At 46.6% G+C, this 21,152-nt stretch overlaps 1 protein-coding gene across 2 annotated transcripts in view; it reads left to right on the plus strand.

Annotated features, from left to right (window-relative positions):
• Positions 1-21,152, plus strand: part of HORMAD1 (HORMA domain containing 1) — a 4,208,304-nt gene that overhangs the window by 3,621,139 nt on the left and 566,013 nt on the right. For both annotated transcript variants that reach the window (XM_044080054.1, XM_044080055.1), the window contains one exon: positions 15,087-15,170. In XM_044080054.1, the coding sequence (XP_043935989.1) occupies positions 15,087-15,170 (84 nt within the window). The remainder of the gene's footprint in view (positions 1-15,086; positions 15,171-21,152) is intronic.

Here is a 21,152-nt window from a genome sequence, read left to right on the forward strand (position 1 = left end):
GTTATAATAGTTCCTGTTTACCGGAAAACTCTCGAGCTTCTCCCTTACCCATAATGAACCTTTCCTAAGTACCTCAGATCTCGTTTGCCGCTATTTGCTTTAGACGTGGTGACCAGTTGCTGTTGAGCAGATAAGTGAATTTAACTGGATTTAAAACTTTTTTTCTCTTCTAAACAGTTTTTTTGGGCGGGGCTCTCTGTTTATTTTTCTAGTTTTAGCTTATATCCCTTACCTAGCAACTGCTTTCTTGCTAATGTTTCTTTTTTGGTTTGTACAGAAGTACCTCTAAATACTATCTTTAGTATTCCTTCCCTTTACACTTAGTGTATTCCCCTAATGTGAAACTGTTCAATCTCGCCATTTGTTCTTACATGGGTTCGGAGCCGATCCTCGGCACCGAGACGGCCACTTCTACAGCTCTGCATCTTGAGAAAGCTCGAGGCACAGTCCTATCCCACAATCCCCTAGTGCTAACCCTCAGATCTAGTTTGCCGCGGCAGCAGATGCATCTCAGAAGCTCGGGCCAGTAAACTTTTTCTATTTTTTTCACAGTTTTCTATAACTTACCTTTATTAGTATAGATATTTGAAAAAAATATATATTAGTATTTTACTAGTGTAGTTGCAGTGGGAGTTATATATTCTTATTACTATTATTATTTTATAAAGTTTTTCCAAGGCAATTTTCAGGCCTATTATCCTGTCCTTTTAACAGGTGTCTTTTTCTTTAAGAAAGGCTTAAGTCCTTACTCCTTTTTGTGTGTAGTGATACCTTTAATTTTTTCTTGTTTTCAGGTTATATATATATATATATATATATATATCTATATATCTATATATATATATATATATATATATATATATATATCTATATATCTATATATATATATATGTCTGACTTTTTGAACATGTCTGAGAAACAAAAATCAGGCTTTAAGAAATGTCTATGCGGACAGAAAATGTCCATCACCGATAACCACTCTTCCTGTGTCTACTGTCTTGGCCCTCTCCACTTACAGGAGGACTGCTCTATTTGTCATTCCTTCAGTGGGAAGGTCATGATGGAGAGACGCAGGAAGTTAGTAGACATGGGTATATTAAAGCCTGAATTTCAAGAGGCCCTTGACAAGGCTGAATTGGTATCCAAGTCTTCGAAGGGGTCCAAGTCTTCGAGAGTGTCGGAGCCAAAGTCATCGGCTCCGAGCACCTCTATTAAGATTCGGACACCGGCTCCACAGACTTCGGAGTCGGCTGTCGAATGTATATCTTTGATCGAGCCTCCGGTCTTGGAGCCGGTCTCGGAGGTTCCGCCGCCATCGATCCTTCACTCAGTGACGACTTCGGCCCCTTCGACCCGCTGTTCGAGACCCTTATCTGATTCGGATGTGGATCGAGTGATACAAAAGTTAATGGAGAACTCGGCCCTTTCCAAATTGATCAAAGTTTCGTCCCAGCTGGTTTTGAAACTCGAAGCCCTCCCTGGGTCATCTACTGCTCCTCCTCCAAGACCTGTCAAGTCTTCGGAGCCGAGAGTCGAAGTTCCGATGATGGTAGAACCATCGATACCGAAGCCTACAGCCGTGCTTTCGGTACCGTTGACCTCGACGCCCTCGGAACGGATTTAGGGGTCCCGGAGCCGACTATCGTTCCTTGGTTCCGGGGCGGACCGTCGAACCGAGATGTCGGTACCAACTCTCCCCGTTGGAGCCTCGGCTCAGATTAGTTTGGCACCGTCCTCTGGGTCGGAGCCCGGACCCCCGGTCTCGGGGATTGTTCCTGGTTTCTCGAAACCAGGAAGGTCTTCGGATCCGGGTACCGGTGCCTTCGACGCTATGAGGAAGGTCTTGTTGAAACAGACACATATCTCATCGGATTCTTCTTCTCCTCCCCCTAAGGGACCACGTTCGACTTCTGTATCCTCGGCTCCTGCTATGCGTCGAGACCCAATGCCTCAGTTGCCCCCAGAGGGTGCTCCCTGTTCCTCGGACGCTTCTCCAGAAGCCCCATCTGAAGAAGTACCAAGGAAAAGACTGTGCAAGAGGAGGCACATAGATTCACCACAGGAATCTCTTACATCAGATACAGATTTAGATGAAGCAGAAAGGTCCCCATGGTCCCCCTCGGAGGATGTCTCCTTTGCGGACATCCTGGAAATCCTAAAACAGAGGGGAGATTGGCAGCCACTTAACCCTTCTGTGGATGAATCAGTATTGCTGAAGGCATTCGGGGCTCTACCTTCTCCTGGGTGACCCCTCCCTTTGACGAACTTATGGACCTGATAGCTCGTACAGCTTGGGAGACACCTGACACGGTGGAACCAGTTCCCCGCAGGCCGAATAAGTTTATAACAGCCCCCCAGGACAAGAGTTTTCTTACCAAGGGTGTTCCAATGGATACTATGGTGGTGGCGGCAGCCACTAAGAAGGACATGTCAGAGTCCTCTTCCGCTGTTCATCCTCCTAATAAGGATTCTAGGATGATGGACAGATATGGGAAGCACGTTTTCAGTTCTGTGACTTTTTCCATGCGATCGCTGAACTACTTGACGCATTTTACGCGTTTACAGAGGGATCTCCTCAAGGAACTTGGAGATACTCTCCAGGGTCGTACAGATGCTGCTGTTACCGAGAAAGTGACAGCACAACTTAATACCCTTAACTCTGTAGTCAACTCCTCCATGAGGCTCATTTCATATGCGGCTGAAGGTGCGAGTAGAGCGGCAGCTTCAGCGATTGCTCTTAGGAGACAATCCTGGTTGCGGCTGTGCTCCTTTACAGAATCCTTCAAGTCTTCCTTTACTAACGTCCCATTTGATGGTGCCTCTCTTTTTGGACCCAAAGTAAAGGAGACCCTCACTAGGTGTGAGCAAGAAGGGAAGACCCTATCTGCTGTAGGAGTCCGTTTTTCCGCCCCTTCCAGACCATACCCCAAAGGGCAAAGAGGCGGAAAGATGTAGTTCCGTAAGACACAGGGTTCCTTTCAGTCCACACAGAGTGATAATGCCCCTTCCAGAGGCAGGGGAGGGGGAAGGAATGGAAGACGCCGACCAAACGGCAGAGGGGGTCCCCAAAACCAGGGCGACAGAGATACTTTCTCTGGCAAGCCTTTCCAGCACTCCTGAGAGGAGGCCCGACTGTCCTGCTCTGGAGGCAGTCGGGGGACGCTTAACTTTGTACCCGCTGGCCTGGCGAAATTTAACCTCAGATGCGTGGGTACAAACTATAATTACCAGAGGTTACGACATAAAATTCATAAACGTTACCCCTACCACCAAAAGATTCCCAGACGTTCCACCCAATCTGCGGGATCAGGCAGCCTTAGAGATCCAGAAGCTGCTCAGGAAAAGAGCCATCCAAGCAGTCCCGGCAGACCAAATAGGATCCGGAACTTACTCAAGGTTCTTTTTAGTTCCAAAGAAGACAAGGGACTGGAGACCAATTCTGGATCTCAGCAAACTAAACACCTTTGTTGTGAAGAAGTTTCAGATGGTCACGCTACAGTCAATCCTTCCTTTTCTGCAGGAAGGAGATTGGATGTGCTCTATAGATCTCAAGGACGCGTACTACCATATAAAAATGGCCAGACCGTCCAGGAGATTCCTGCGCTTCCGGCTTGGAGCCAGTCATTTTCAGTTTCGAGCTCTGCCGTTTGGCCTCACCTCAGCCCCCAGGGTGTTCACCAAGTGTATGGCAGTAGTAGTGTCTCACTTGAGACGACAAGGATTCCGGGTGTTTCCGTATCTAGACGACTGGCTCCTCTCCGCAACCACCGAGTATCATCTGCTCCAAGCAAGAGATTACACAATCAGTCTTTGTTCCCGTCTTGGCGTTACAATCAATTTTGAAAAATTTACCTTATCGCCATCACAGCGTATCTCATTTATAGGGGTAGAACTGGACACTACGTTGGTCACGGTCAGACTTCCACCAGAGAGGATTTCAAAACTAAGGGAGCAAATTGCAGTACTCCTTCAAAAGACAAAAGCTACAGCAGAACAGGTTTTGAGAGTCTTGGGATTAATGTCAGCTGCACTGGTTGCAGTCCCTCTAGGAAGAATGCACATGAGGATCCTTCAATGTCTACTGTTCGCCCAGTGGTCCTATCAGCACCTGCCGTTGTCACATGAAATTCTAATCACATCCTGCTGTAAGCAGGATCTGCGATGGTGGATGCTATCTCAAGACTTGACACAAGGTCGACCTTTTACCCTGCCAACCCCGATAGCGACAATAAACACGGACGCTTCCCTGATCGGGTGGGGAGCTTTGTTCCAGGGAAAGACGGTCCAAGGTCAATGGTCCAGAACAGAATGCAAACTGCACATCAATGTCCTAGAGCTAAGAGCGGTGTTTCTAGCGTTGCAACACTTTCACGGTGTCTTACCTCAAGGAACAGTGGCAGTCCAGACAGACAACAACATGTCAGTGGTCTGGTACATCAACAAACAGGGAGGAACAAGATCTTATCCACTATGCAGAGAGGCCCTCAGGATCTGGCAATGGGTTGTCTCCACCGGACGCTTTCTGATAGCAACGCACATTCCCGGGACGTCCAGCGTAATTGCGGACAGGTTCTACAACTAGACTGTACCCCAAAGGGCAATGAGGCGGGAGAATGTGGTTCTGTAAGAATCAGGGATCTTTCCAAGCCACACAGAGTGATACCCCCTCCAGAGGCAGAGGGGGGGTAGAAATGGAAGACGCTGCCTCGGCGGCAGAGGGGGTCCGCATAACCAAGGCGACAGGGATTCCATCCCTGGGAAGCTTTTCCAGCACTCCTGAAGGGAGGCCCGGCTGTCCTGCTCTGGAGGCAGTCGGGGGTCGCTTGGCTTTATACCCACTGGTCTGGCTAAATATTACTTCGGATTCCTGGGTAAAAAGCATTATAACCAGAGGATACAAAATCCCCTTCACATCAACTCCACCTCTACAAAGAAGGTTTCCAGATGTGCCACCCTGTCTGCGAAGCCCAGCAGCTGTAGAAATTTCAAAGCTGCTCAAAAACAGAGTCATCCAACCAGTCCTGGCGGACCAAAGAGGATCCGGAACTTACTCAAGGTTCTTTTTAGTTCCAAAAAAGACAGGGGACTGGAGACCGATCTTAGATCTCAGCAATCTCAACACCTTCGTGAAGAAGGAAAAGTTCTGGATGGTCACGCTTCAATCGATCCTTCCATTCTTACAGAAGGACGATTGGATGTGCTCTATATCTCAAAGATGCGTACTACCACATCAAAATGACCAGACCGTCCAGAGATCACCTGCGCTTCCGGCTGGGAGCCAGTCACTTTCAGTTTTGAGCTCTGCCCTTTGGACTCACCTCAGCCCCCAGGGTATTCACCAAATGCATGGCAGTAGTTGCGTCTCACTTGAGACGACAAGGATTTCAGGTGTTTCCCTATCTGGACGACTGGCTCCTCACCGCCACCACTGAGCGTCGCCTCTTGCAAGCCAGAGACTACACAGTCGACCTTTGTTCCCACCTAGGGTTTTCGATAAACTTCGAAAAGTCTTGCTTATCGCCCTCACAGCGTATTTCATTCATCGGAGCAGACCTAGATACATGATTAACACTGCTAAAACTCCCTCCAATAAGGGCATCAACCCTCAAACAGCAGGTTCTTCTTCTACTAGAGAGCAAGAAAGCCCTGGCCAAACTGGTGTCGAAAGTTTTGGGACTAATGGCAGCATCACTAATCACAGTTCCTGTGGGAAGATTACACATGAGGATCTTACAATGGCTGCTTTTCGCGCAGTGGTCGTTCCAGCACTTACCCCTAGTGCACGAGATTCTGATAACAGACTCTTGCAGACGGGACTTCTCATGGTGGGTGTACAATCAGAACCTCACTATGGGTCGTCCATTTGTTCTACCCAGTCCAACGGCCACAATAACCACGGACGCTTCTCTGATAGGGTGGGGGGGCCTATTTCAGGGAAGAACAGTCCAAGGGGAATGGTCCAACATGGAGTACACTCTACACATAAATGTTCTGGAGCTGAGGGCGGTGTTCCTGGCGTTGTAACACTTCGAAGCCCTCTTACCTCTAGGAACAGTAGCAGTTCAGATGGACAACATGTCTGTGGTCTGGTACATAAACAAGCAAGGGGGAACCAGGTCTTATCTGTTATGCAGAGAGGCCATGAGAATTTGGCAATGGGCAGAGTCCACAGGTCGCTTTCTGATAGCAATGCACATCCCGGGGTCATCCAACGTCATTGCGGACAGGTTGAGCAGAGCCATCCTGTTACCTCACGAGTGGTCCCTCAATCCACTGACGGCGGAAAAGATCTTCCGCAAATGTGGCCAGCCTTGCTGCAATCTATTTGCTTCCCCGTTGAATGCAAAATGCAGAAGCTACTTTGCCCTTCTACCCCCTCCGGGGGATGTCCCCAGGGATGCACTGATACACGATTGGCCCCCGGGTCTCCTATATGCATTTCTACCTACTCCCTTGATTCCCAGATTTCTACAGAAAGCCAAGAACCTGGAAAGGACAATAATACTCATAGCCCCACTCTGGCCTCGGCAGATATGGTTTCCCTTTCTTCGAGCCCATCAAACAGAGGAACAGTGGATTCTGGACCCAGTACCACATCTACTGACTCATTCGTCGGGAGTTCCTCACCCGTCTCTTCAGTCCCTCAAACTAGCAGCTTGGCTGCTCCGCTTCCCTGCCTAGCCAGGTCTGATCTACTTTCCCCGGCAGTTCAACACATTCTGGTTGCTTCTCATAAAGCTTCCACTACAAAACTCTATAGGAGTAAGTGGAAACGCTTTGTGTACTGGGCGTCTAGCCAACACTTAGACCCCCTGGTAGCTCCTCTACATAAAGGTTTGGAATTCATATCTATCCTCTTTCACGAAGGAGCTTCTACTTCCACACTAAGAGTACAGTTGGCGGCCATATCGAACTTCCATATTGGTGAGGAGGGTTCTCCCATTATGTCTCACAGACTTTGTAAGGCCTTTATGAATGGAACCTTCCATCTTAGACCGCCCGTCAGAAAACCTTTCTTTCCATGGAGCTTGAATTTGTTACTGTCGCAACTCATGTTGCCACCCTTTGAACCTGCTTTGTCCTGCCTCCTAAAGTTCTTATCGTGGAAGACACTGTTCCTCGTCGCTGTGACTTCAGCTCAAAGAGTGTCAGAGTTGCAAGCATTATCGGTCAGACCACCTTACTTGATATTCCATCCAGATAGAGTCTCTTTGCGTACAAACCCATCTTTCCTTCCAAAGCTATGTTCAGTTACAAATATTAACCAATCCATAGAACTCCCTACCTTCTTCAAGAACCATACTAACAAGTTGGAGTATATGCTGCACAAGTTGGATGTTCACAGACAGTTAAGATTTTATTTGGATAGGACTAAAGCTTACAGGAAGACAGATCGGCTCTTTGTCACATTTGCAGACAATAAAAAAGGCATGGCAATTACTAAACGTACATTATCTAAATGGCTTGCTGATTGTATAGCCTTTGTATACTCTAAATCAAATCAGTCCTTACCCACCAAACCTAAGGCCCATTCTACCAGGTCCGTCTCCACTTCTTTGGCTCATGCAGCTCACTTGCCCTTGGACACGATTTGTGCAGCAGCCACGTGGTCTAAGCCACATACTTTCATCACTCATTATAGAGTGGACAAAGTCTCCAAAGACAGGACATCTTTTGGTTCCACTGTGCTTAGGAACGTTCTTCCATAAGTCACTCGGGGTGATGGAGCAAGGGACGCTACCCGTTTTGTAAGAACAAACGGCGAGATTGAACACTCTCACATAAAGAAGTTATGTCCTTACCATAACGTTCCATGTGGAGTGTTCATCTCGCCTTTGTTCTTACATTCCCTCCCTTCCCCTCCCCATGTGTTTTGGAAGAACGGGTAGGATTAGATTCTGATCGACTTGTCTTAACCCCTTCCGGGGTATATGGTCCCGTGTATCATGGGGTATATGTTTCTACCCTTAGTTATTGCTATGGTGAGAGAGTGTCTCTGAATGCCTGAGAGAGTGTGTAGTTCTTGCACCGGAGGTGTTGGATTTTTGGTCTGGTTTGTTTGCAAACTAGATCTGAGTAATGGCAGGGAGGATTGTGGGATATGGGCTGGTCTCGAGCTTCTCTGAGATTCAGAGCTTTGCGATGTGGCCGACTCGGAGCCGAGGATCGGCTCCGAACCCATGTGTAAGAACAAAGGCGAGATGAACACTCCACATGGAACGTTATGGTAAGGACATAACTTCTTTTTAATCCTCGTTCATTCTTTACGCATGGGTATCGGTTCTGACCTCGGAACCGAGCCGGCCATTTTCCAAGCTCGCGTCAACTTCAAACGCTCAAGCTAAACTCTTACCCACAATCCCCCTCTCCCTGTTACCTCAGATTTCGTTTGCCGCATTGCCATTCGGTCGTGTCAAGCTGCTTCTCTTGAGCTAAGTACAGTTATTTGTTGTTTAATAGTAATTCATATTACTTTTCTGACAGAAAAGTTTCTATTGCATTGTCTCTTACCCAATCGCATCTAGCGACTATATTTTCTTCAGGTTTTTCTTCTCTTTTCTCTACCTTTCTTCTGTGAGGTATTCTCCCCTTACCATCGTTGGTAATCCTTCCCTTTTTCTCATACCTTCGGGTATTCTTTTGTACCATTGCTGGTACCCTTTTCTGCTATTTATTTTTGCTATCATGGCAGATAAGAAAGGTAGTCCAGGGTTTAAACGGTGTTCTGATTGTGGACACAAACTACCTACTTCTGATGCACACACTTTATGCATTTATTGTTTGGGGCGTCCCACTTGTCTGTTGACCCGCCCTGTGCTATCTGTGAAAACTTTTCAAATAGAACTTTGTTGGAAAGGAAAAACAAGCTGTTGCTGAAGGGACTTCTTAAATCTCCCTTTTCAGAGGCTATTTCTAGGTTGGAGGCCTCAACCCCTCCTAGAGCCCATAAGAAAATCTTGGATGTTCCTACCAAGGCTAAATCTTTGCCTCCGTCCCCGGCTGGGGACTCCCGCCAACCAAAACCTAAAAAGGCTAAAGTTTTGGCTCCGGAGCTCACTCAGTCAGCCCCAGTGCTTTTGGTGCCTAGACCTTCGGCAACCAGGCCTTCGGCTCCATTGGTGATCTCGGCTCCATCTTCTCCTGCAGCCTTCACTATATTGGGACCGAGGGGCTCCTCGGCTCAGACTATTACCACTCAGAACCGGCACCTTTATTGTTGACTCCAGTTTTGTCAGTTCCAGCTTCAGTTCCGACAACCACTTTGGCACCAATCCCTGTGTTGGTGCAGACCATGACCTCGGCATCGATGACTTCTTCAGTGCAGAAACCCGTAGTCCATTCTATCTCGGTGCGGACTGGTGAGATGGGCACCGAGTTTGCCTCTTCTCTGGACAGGCCTGTTTCTCCCTCAGTCTCCGTGAGGTCCACTAGAAGCCTTTCCGAACACGGTGTGTTGCGTCTTGTGGATCAGGTGCTCTTGGCCAGAGGTATCCCACCCATCAGGAACTATCCTTCCTTGGGAGGTGATCACCCGTCTCCAAAGACCCCTTCTTATTCTCCTCCTTCGATGCCTTTGAAGTCTATGGATATAGCACAGTCTTTCCCTTCTGTGGTTCCCTTTATGGATATCACTAAGGAACCGCAGTTGCCTTCGTGGCAGGAAAATTTTGCTACGACCCAGGATGTCAGTTCTGACACGCATAGTTTGCTGCTCCACGGCCATCCAGGGACTCCGGGTCAGCAGGCTGAGCCACTTAGGGGAGGGGTGACCCCTGTCCTAGACATTCACTCCTCTTCAGGTGGACCAGCCTTCCAACTGATGGAGAAGGCTTTTGCTGCTGCTGGCGATACTGGACTGTCTATCCCTCCACCCTCCTCTGGTACACTGGTTTCACAAGTCGCACTGAGCGGACACCGGGTGCAAGGGCCTCAGGACATATTCCCACAGGAAACCCCCTTTCCGCTGTCTTCCCCAGCTTCTCCAGCTGAAGAAGTCCACCGAAAAGTTTGTGTAAGAGGAAGCACATGGACTCCACAGAGGAGTCCCTCACTGAAGACACAGATTTTGATGAGGAGGAAGGATCCCCTCGGTCACCCTCTGAGGTATCCTTTGGTGATATTTTCGAAATCCTGAAACAGAGAGGTGACTGGCAGTCCTCTAATCTGACCTCTGAGAAATCTGTGTTCCTGCAGGCCTTTTGCCCCTGGCCCCCTACCTCCTGGGTTACTCCACCTGCCAATGAACTTGTCCGGCTTATCGTGCAGCGTGCTTGGAAGGCTCGTGACACTGTCGAAGCTATTCCCCGGAGGCCAGATAAGATTTTTTTCCCCCTCCTGCTACGGATCCCCATTGGTCAAAAGGTCTTCCTGTGGATACTTTGGTGGTGGCGGCCAAAACAAAAAAGGATCTGGCAGAAGAAGAAAGACGGACTGTCCATCCGCTTAACAAAGAGTCCCGGGCCCTGAACAGGATAGGGAAGTGCACCTTTGCATCAGCGACCTTTACTATCAGGTCCCTGAATTATATGGCACACTTTACCAGGCTTCAAAGGGATCTGATTTCTGAGCTCTCTGAAACCTTGGCTGGTGCCGTGTCTGATGAGGTCTGTGACAAAGTGGCCTCTCAGCTGGCCACCATTGAGTCAATATCTAACTCCTCTATGCGACTGATATCTCATGCATCAGAAGGAGCAGCTAGATCAGTGGGTTCAGCTGCGGTCTTGGGACGACATGCCTGGATGCGCTTGTGCAATTTCGCAGAACCCTTTAAGGCTTCCTTTCTTAATGCTCCCATTGAGGCCTCCTCGTTGTTTGGACCCAAAGTTAAAAGCACACTGGCCAGATGTGAAAAGGACAGTAAGACCCTTTCTGCCGTAGTTGTCCGTTATTCTTCCCCTCAACGTGCTTTCTCCCGAAACCAAAAAAGTGGGAAGATATGGGTCAAGAAATTTCAGGGTTGTTTCCGTGACACACAGGCTGAGTTCTCCCCTAGAGGCAGAGGGGGAAACTCACAGGGAAGATGCTCCTTTCAGGGCAGAGGGGGTCCGCATAACCAGGGTTCCAGTAATTCTTTCCCTGGCCAATCCTGCCAGAGCTCCTGAAGAGCGGTTCAACTCCTTTCCTCTGGAGGTGGTTGGGGGATGTTTCTCCTTGTACCCTTCTGTCTGGCTAACCATCACCACCGATTCTTGGGTACAAAGGATTATAACCAGAGGTTATTATATCCCCTTCGATCTTTGTCCTGACCCCTTCAAAAAACCTTCCAGACATTCCACCCAGTCAAAGGGAAGAAGCAGCACTAGAGATAGAAAAGCTGCTAAGAAAGAGAGTCATCCATATAGTCCTTCCAGACCAGATAGGATCAGGATTCTACTCAAGACTATTTTTGGTGCCAAAGAAAACCGGGGACTGGAGACCAATTTTGGATCTCAGTGTATTGAACAAGTTTGTGAGAGTACAAAAATTCTGGATGGTCACAATACAGTCTATCCTCCCGCTTTTGGAAAAAGATGATTGGGTGTGCTCGATAGATCTTCAAGATGCGTACTACCACATAAAAGTGGACAGGCCATCAAGAAGATTTCTGCACTTCCGTGCGGGAGCCAGTCACTACCAGTTCAGAGTACTGCCCTTTGGACTCTCTACAGCCCCCAGAGTGTTCACAAAGTGAATGGCAGTTGTCACAGCTAACTTGTGACTTCAAGAATTCCAGGTGTTTCCATACCTAGACGACTGGCTCATTTCCGCCCCCACCAGACATATACTGGAAGAAGCCCTGGCATACTCTCTCCTCGCTGCTCAAAGGCTTGGCATTACCATAAACTGGCAGAAATCCAATGTCACCCCATCTCAGTTGACATAATTCATAGGGGCTATCTTGGACACAAAGAACTGCAGAGCTGCTATTCCAGAGCATAGAATTTTAAGGATAAAGCAACAACTGATTCCAATCCTTTCAAGGGAGAAATCCATGGCTCACTTGGTTCTACAGCTGTTGAGTTCCATGGCAGCCTCCATCACCATTGTCCCCCTGGCCAGGTTTCACATGAGGCTTCTACAATGGCTACTGTTCACCCAATGGTATCCCTTTCAGCATCCTCTTTCAGCCATGATTTGAGTAACCCACAGGTGCAAACAGGATTTAAATTGGTGGATGACACACAATCTGTCACAATGGTCTTGCCCCTTCTCCCCCCAGCAACCCAAGGCCACAGTGACCACGGATGCCTCCCTGATGGGGTGGGGGAGCTATGTCAGGGACAGACAGTCCAAGGCACTTGGTCCCAACTGGAGGCCCATCTGCATATAAATGTTCTAGAGCTGAGGGCGGTGCTTCTGGCGTTGCAAGCATTCCATCCCCTGCTGCCATCTGGGACAATTGTGATTCAATCAGACAACATTGCGGTGGTCTGGTACATCAACAAGCAAGGTGAACCAAATCTTACCCCCTTTGTCGAGAGGCCATGAGGATATGGCAATGGGCGATGGCTACCAACCATTTTCTTCTAGCAACGCACATTCCCGGGAGTTCCATCGTGATAGCAGACATACTCAGCAGGTGCATTCTTCAATGTCACGAGTGGTCCCTGAATCCCTTGATAGCGGCGGAGATCTTCCACCGCTGGGGCCGTCCTTGCTGTGACCTCTTTGCATCCCCGACCAACTACCAATGCAGCAACTACTTCACCCTGATTCCCCCTCCGGGACAGTCACCCAGGGACGCTCTATTCCATGATTGGCCCTCGGGTCTTCTTTACACATTCCCACCCTTTTCCCTCATTCCCCAGTTTCTGAAGAAAGCCCGTCTGTTGAAGAGCAAGGTGATCCTCATAGCACCATATTGGCCTCGACAGATTTGGTTCCCCTTCCTTTGTCCTCACCTACTAGATTGACCATGGATTCTCCATCCAACCCCGGAGTTGATCTCACATCCACAGAACCTGATTCATCCCAACTTGAACAGCCTGAAGCTCACGGTTTGGCTACTCCAATTCCCTTGATTGCCAGGCAGAATTATCTTTCTTTACCAGTACATGACATTCTCATTGCATCTCATAAGTCTTCCACTAGAATTACTTTACTGAGCAAGTTGAAGTAGATCCCTTCTCAGCACCACTGTCGATAATACTAGACTATCTGGCCGACCTTTTCCAGTCGGGTCTATCGGCCTCTACCATTAGAGTTCATTTGGCTGCAATTTCTAATTTTCATGAGAGTGTCCAAGATTCCTCTCTTATGTCCCACAAATTGTGCAAGACTTTCATAAAAGGTGTGAATCATCTAAAGCCACCTTGTAGAGAACCTATTCAACCATGGGATTTATCATTAGTTCTACAAGCTCTGACAATACCACCTTTTGAACCAGCCTCTTCTTGCGACCTCAAGCATTTGTCATGGAAAACCTTGTTTTTGGTCACCATTACTTCTGCCGGATGTATTTCTGAGCTTCAAGCTTTATGTATCAAAAGTCCATACTTGATTTTTCATAGAGATAGAGTGTCTCTGAGAAGTAATCCATCATTTCTGCCAAAAGTGATCTCTGAAATGTCCATTAATCAAACCATTGAATTGCCAGTTTTCTTTCCCAATCATTCAAACAGAGGAGAGTATTGCCTACATACCCTAGATATCCACAGGCAAATCCATTTTTACTTAAACAGGACTAGGTCCTTTCGTAAATCTGACCAGTTATTTTTGGCTTTTTCTGGAACTAGATTAGGATCTGCTGTTGCTAAGGTCACATTAGCTAGATGGTTGAAGGACTGTGTGACCTTCATTTATACACAGCGCAATATCTCGTTGCCTACTACCATGAAAGCTCATTCTACAAGGTCGGTGGCAACTTCTGCTGCCTTCCTTGCCAGAGCTTCTTTACATGACATCTGTGCAGCTGCAACTTGGGCTACGCCTCATACCTTCATCAATCATTACAAATTGGATTTGGCCTCCAGGGGAAGAGCATCTTTCGGTTCTATGGTGCTCAGTAATGTCCTTCCATGAGAGCCTCTCAGGAATAGAGGTAGCTGGGGACTTTGTCCCATGCGTAAGGAATGAAAGAGGATTAACAATATCAAATAAAGAAGTTATGTCTTACCATAACGTTCCATCTGTATTGTTGATCCTCATTCAGTCATTACAACCCTCCCTCCCTCCCCCTCCTGTGGTTTCTAGTGGATCTCACCATCTGGTTCTCTTAGGTTATTTGACCAGAGGTAGCCTCTACCTTCTTTGACTTGCACACTCAATCTGAGGTAACAGGGAGAGGGGGATTGTGGGTAAAAGTTTAGCTCGAGAGTTTGAAGCTGATGCGAGCTTGGAAAATGGCCGGCTCGGTTCCGAGGTTGGAACCGATACCCATGCGTAATGACTGAATGAGGATCAACAATACAGATGGAACGTTATGGTAAGACATAACTTCTTTTTATTTGACCTGTTCTGTCTTCTGTGTGACTCCTTAATTGACCTGTTCTGATTTCTGTGTGACTGACAAGAGACACAGCTGTGCTCTCTTTCCTAGTTTTAATATGCAGTTAAAACAAAATAAAAGGAAAACATAGTATAAAGACAACAGATCACAATATACAAAATAGAAGAAGGTAATAAAGTAACACAAAATGCAAGAATGCAAAGGCAAACTAACCTTTCCCTCACAGCAAGTTGTAGCATAGTCTGAGTGAGCCTTTCCAGTAACTACATATGTATATAGTTGCCTGTATCTCTGCTTAATTTCCTTGGTCTGGGGCAAGAAAGTCCTGATGTAATCTGCACTTGTACTTCACTTATTTACCTTTGCCTTCTTCAGGATGAGGGCATATGTCAGACATATGGAGGGAGAGGATGGTGCCCAAGCTTTGGTAAGTTAGTATTACTTCATCTGTGATAAGTTGGGTATCTAATGTTATGGTAAGGTGTTACACCACTGTCATTTTTTGTATTGTTGCTTTTTAGTAAACTGGTTTTATGAACATGTGTCTACTCACTTGAAATCTCTTTGAAGAGATATTGCTTTGGTAGGTACTCTGCATCACTTCTTTATTCTTCCTTAACAGCATGCCTTCTTTGACTTTCCTGTTTTTTTTTTTTAGCTAGATCAACTTGTCAGTAAGACATCAGAATTGGAGGTTTCTTGCAGGAAGACAAGAAGTGGAAGGGTAATAAAAACAATCTCAGTAAGTACTGTTTCTTTGTTGCCTGAATACATTTGTTCAGAATAAGCAGAACCTTTAACTTGCAGGTTCATGAACATTATTTTATTTGTTGCTGACTTGTGTCTTTCTTCTGTATGATTCCTGCAGCTGTATTAATCACTTTTGGGCTTCTACTCTGACCCCTTAGTTGTAGTCCAGTCTGTTTTTTCCACCAGTCAGATATTATCTCCCTCAAAGTGAGTCAACACCAATCTGTTTGCAGCTGCAACACTGAACAGCATGAGCCTACATAACAAAAGCATTGTCAGGCACCATTTTCAGTTCTTACCACCACTTCAGGATTGTTGACTACCGTACTGCATTTTCTGTTTACTACTAGCTAGTGATTTTATCTTTACCTGAAGTTTCCACATGATAAATACATAAAAGTGTGCTGATCTGATGTCCTTTTCATTCATTCCTCAACGACTGGGTCTTGGATCCAACTCTCACATTCCTCCCTCTAACCATATTGCCAAATCAACCTGCTATACCTCAGATCTTGTTTGCTGCCATATTGCTACAGATGCAGATCCACCTCAAGAAGCTTTTCGGGTGTTTTCTGTTGCCTTTAGTTTAATATTTTATCTTACTGTCTTACTTTTCTCACCCGTCTCCCTCACCTAGTTATTGAATTTTCAGGTTCTCCACTTTGCAATACTCTTCTTCTTTTATACCTTCTGCCTCAGGTAGCTCTCAATGCCATTGTTGGTACTTTTTCCTTCCCTTTCCTCCCTTCTATCCTCTAGAGTGTGCTTTCTTTACCTACCATTGTTGGTAGTTTACTTTTCCATTTTTCTGGCTTAGTTAATAGAGTGGTGAGGTGTTGTATCATGGCTGAGAACCCAACAGGTTTCAAAAAAATGCATTTCCTGTGAGCAAAAGTTCCCCTAACTCTGATGCCCACAGGGAGTGCATCTACTGCCTTGGAGCTTCTCATCTCAACACAGGCTGCTCTACCTGTGCAGCCATTAATTACAGGTCCCTTAGCAATCACAGAAATAAATTAATTTTAAAGAGATGGTCACCTTCTTCCTCTGCTTCAGGGGTTCAAACCTCTACTAAATCTTCCAAAGTCTTTATGGAGGTGAAGAATTCATGTAAGTGAGCTCCAACCCACTCTCCAAAGGCAATTCCATCTCCAGAGCCTCCTCAAAAGATTCAAAAGAAATCGGATCCAACCTCTTTTGGTCTGAAATGGAAGCAGTCAGATCCCAAGTCCTCAGATCTGACAACTATTCATACCAAGTCTCTGAGAACCCAGTCCCCAGGATTCACTGTAGTCCATATTTCTCCTTGGCTCTCTTCTCCTTTTTTTCAGGAGACCCCGAGGAGAGAGTCTTGGTCCCAGTCCACCATTTCTTCCATAAGGTCATCCAGGAGCCTTTCAGAAGCCAAAGTGGATAGGATAATGTGGAAGTTCCTCAGAGCTCAGATACAGCTAGGGGTTATCCCGGCTCCATCTCCCATCGGATCCATAAGCCACCCTTCTACTTCTCATGCAGTGATCACCCCTTATCTGATCAGACCCATGGTTTCAGAGCCCTCAGATCTGAGAGCCCCAACAGTGTTGACGTTGGATCCAAAGACAACTAGATCTTCAACTCCGACTGCTTCCCTGACTTGTTTGGCCCCAATTCCCTTGGACCAGGATGAGTCATAGAACAGAAATGTCAGAGCTGGATCGGGGGGGGGGGGCTAGGTTCCATTCTGATGTTGTCGGAGCCATCCCTGCCCCTTGGATCTTTTGCATTGGACAGCTCGGGCCTAACTCCCTCTTCAGTGAATGGGTCCAGGCAGGGTCACAGCATGGTAACATTGATAGCTTCAGTTCCAGTGCAGCCAGCTATGGCTTCTTCCAGTCGTTTTGCCTTCAGTGTAGTGGAGAGGGTTTTTTTCTCATTCTAGAAATTCAACTACTGTATCTTGTTTGGATCATACAGCCACACCCCCTTCAGGTCTGAGATCTGATCCTCTCAGGCCTATTCCACAGGGACAGCAGGCCCTATCCAGCATCCAGACTTTCCCCTCTCTTCGGATACCTTTCCAGATCATCCCAGTGAAGTTCCCCAAAAGAGAATGTGTAAGAGGAGACACATAGATTTCCTCATGGAGTCTCTTACCAAAGACACTGATTTTGATGAAGGGATGGGGTCCACCAGATCTCCACTGAAGGATATCTCCTTCAGAGACATCTTAGAAATTCACAAGCAAAAAGGTGGATGGTCCTCTGATACCCCCTGCCAAGAGGAGTCAGTCTTTCTGGAAGCTTTTGGGTCAGGCCCATCTACCTCTTGGGTGACTCCCCCAGCAGTTGAGCTTATAGAGCTAGTCTCTTGCCAGGTATGGAAAGAACCAGATACTGTAGAACCCATTCCCTGTCACCCTGATAAATTTCTTGCACCACCTAAGGACAGGCCATACTGGAGCAAGGTAGTCCCTGTCAATGCTATGGTTGTGGCTTAAGCAACAAAGGAGGAGCTGCGGAGCAGTTCTCCTCTGTCATTCCCCCTAACAGAGAATCCAAGGGATGAGACAGATTCGGAAAGTATATTTTTGCCTCAGCAACCTTTGCCTTATATTCTCTGAATTACTTGGCACATTTCACAAGATTACAGTGGGATTTGACTAAGAATCTTTCCAAATCCCTCTCCAAGTTTGTGTCCGTGGAGGACTACAAGAAGTCTTCTTCATAACTGGCCACTCTATTATCTATCTCTAATGTGTCCGTGAAGCTAATATTCCATGCTGTGGAGGGTAACTCATGGATGGCTGGTTCAGGCATAGCCATTAGGAGACATGCCTGGATGCACCTATGTGACTTCACAGAGCCTTTCAAGTCTTTGTTCATCAGTGCTCCTTGTGATGGAAGATCTTTGTTTGGCCCTACTATAAAGGAAATCCTTTCCCGGAGTGAACATGACGGGAAGACCCTGTCTGCCATAGGAATACGCTTTTCTATCCCTCAACAATCCTTTTCCAGGAATCAAAGAGGAGACAAGAAAATGTGGTTCCATAAGTCTCAGGGTCCTTTCCAGGATTTATGCAGGGATACCTCCCTCAGGGGCAGAAGAGGGGGTTCAAACAGAAGACACCATCCTCTCTGCAGAGGAGGCCTGCAAAACCAGGGTTTCCGAGGTTCCTTTTTGGATAATCCCTTCCAGCACTCCAGAAAGGTTGCCCAACTGTTCAGCTCTGAAGGCTCGGGGGGTGCTTGTCTTTGCACTCAGAAGCCTGAGCATCAATAACAAAAGATTCTTGGGTGCTAAAAATCATATCCAGAGGGTGTGACGTACTATTTTTTCCAGTTTTTCACAACAAAAAGAAAAAGGCTCCCCAACATCCCACACAATCAGAGGAAGGGTGCAGCTCAAGAATTTTGAAAGCTGCTAGACAAGAGTCATTCAGGCAGTGCCACCAGACCAAAAAGGATTCGGAACTTACTCAAGATTCTTTTTATTGCCAAAGAAAACCAGGGACCCGAGACCAGTTCTGGATCTAAGCAAACTTAATCAATTTGTAAAGAAGTCAAAGTTCAGAATAGTCATGGTTCAGTCCATTCTGCTGTTTCTACACAAGGGCAATTGGATGTGCTGCATCGATTTCAGGATGAGTACTAGTACTACCACATCAAGATGAACAAACGATCCCAAAGATTTCTGCGCTTTCAGCTAGAGGCCCGTCACTAACATTTCAGAGCCCTGCCCTTTGGTCTCAGCACAGCCCCCTGGGTGTTTACCAGATGTATGTCAGTGGTGGCAGTTTTGTTGAGAATGCTAAGATTACAAGTGTTTCCATACCTAGTTGACTGGATCCTCACCGCTCCAACCAAGCATCTCCTGGGGGAATCAATGGACTATTTGCTCCAATTGTGTCAATCATTATGCATCTCAATCAACATCTGCAAATCTCATCTTCAACCTTTTCAGAGGTTGGAGCTCATAGGTGCCTAGCTGAACACAGTAAGTCAGATAACCTCACTTCTACCACATTGCGTAAGGATAATCAGGTATGATGTGGAGCAAATTATTGCATACCCTTCTTTCTCAGCACAGCTTCTTCTTCAGGCCCTAGGATCAATAGCAGCTGCATAATCTTAGTTCCTATGGCCTGGTTTTATATGGGCATTTTTCAATGGGCCCTAGCTGTCCAGTGGTCAACTCTTCGTCATCCCTTGTCCTTTCCTGTCAAACTTATTCAAGTTTGCAAAAATCATGTACGTTGGTGGATTCAGTTGGACAGAGTTTCCTAGGCCAGATTTTGTGCCCCCACTAGCCACGTTATCCACAGACACCTCCCAACTGGGGTTGACATTTCTTGAGGTGGATGGTCCAAGGCACGTGGCCTCAGAAGAGACCAATTTGCACATCACTTTCCTTGAGATGACAGCAGTCCTCCTAACATTGCAGGCCTTCCAAGACATTCTTCCTCTTGGGATGATTGTGATACAAACCTACAACATGTCTGTGGTTTGATACATCAACAAATAGGGGGGAACCCAATCTTATCCCATTTGTCGATAGGCAATAAGAGTGTGTCAGTTTGCGATCTCTTCCAGCCGCTTTCTTATGGCAGTGCACATACTGGGGAAATCCCAGTATTCTAGTGGATAAACTCAGCAGGTCCATTCTGATGCCCCATGAGTGGTGTCTTAATCAATCAATGGCAGAGAGGATTTTCTGTCATTGGGGCCAACCTTGCTGCGACCTCTTTGCATCTCCCCACAACAGCAAGTGCAGCAGGTTCTTTTCCCTAATTCCCCCTCATGGGGGGGGGGGTTACCGAGAGATGCTCTAGTCCACATTTGGCCCTCCGGTCTACTTTACGCTTACCTCCTGATATCTCTAACAGTTATCCCCATTGCCCCCTTTTGGCCTCGTCAGGTGTGGTTCCCCTTCCTTTGGTCTCACCTTTGTTATCCACCATGCATACTGAACCCCAGTCCAGACCTGCTTTCACACCCTTCCGAGATATATCATCCATACATTCCAGGCCTCAAGTTGACCACATGCTTTCTCCAATTCCACTGATAGCTAGACAGCCCAGGCTTTCCTTCCCAGTCCATCACAGATTGTTCTATCTTCCCACAAGGCCTCTACACGGAAGATTTACAAAAGTAAATGGAAAAGCTTCTTTATTTGGGCTCTACAGAAGGAATTGGACTCATTCACTGCTGCTATCTCTGAGGTCTGAGAATGTTTAGCATCTGTTTTTCAAAAAGGAACTAATTTTATGTGCAACTGGCAGCTGTATTAATTTTCACTGAGGAGAAAATGCTTCCTCATTAGCTTCTTCAAAGTTGTGCAAGGCTTTTCTAAAAGATGCTTTCTTGCTTAGGGCCCCAATGAAGGACTCACCCCCCCCCCCCGCCACCGGGGATTTGAGAGTTATGCTGTAAGGGTTAACTCAGAAACTCTTTGAACCATCAGCTAAGTCTGATTTAAAATTTTTATTATGGAAAGTAACTTTTTTGGTAGCCATTATATCTGCAAGATGAGTTTCTGAACTCCATGCTCTCTCTTCCAAATTTTCTTATCTATTTTTCACAAAGAAAGGGTTATCTTATGGACCAGTCCATCTATTTTGCCTAAACTAGCCACCAAAATGAATATTAAGCCATTAATTTGCCTGTTTTCTTTCCCAACTTTGCTAACAAAGGAAAGTACATATTCCATCTTTTGGATGTACATGGGCAACTACAGAATGGTTTTAGCTCCACAGAGCCAACGATTTTAGGAAGTCAGAACAATTGCTTGTCTCTTTATCCCCAAACAAATTAGGCTCACCAGTTTCTAAAATTATCCTAGCAAAATGGATTACTGATTGCATTTCCTTTGTTTACAGTCAGCAAGGTCTGTCCTTACCAAGGCCTCCTATAGCACATTCCACCAGATCTCTGGCTACCTCATCCTCTTTTCGATCTAGAACTTCTAGTGACAACATTTGCGCAGCAGCTACCTGGTC

The sequence above is a fragment of the Protopterus annectens genome, chromosome 8.part0, assembly GCF_019279795.1.
Source record: "Protopterus annectens isolate FY-2018-M chromosome 8.part0, PAN1.0, whole genome shotgun sequence".
NCBI lineage: Eukaryota > Metazoa > Chordata > Ceratodontiformes > Protopteridae > Protopterus > Protopterus annectens.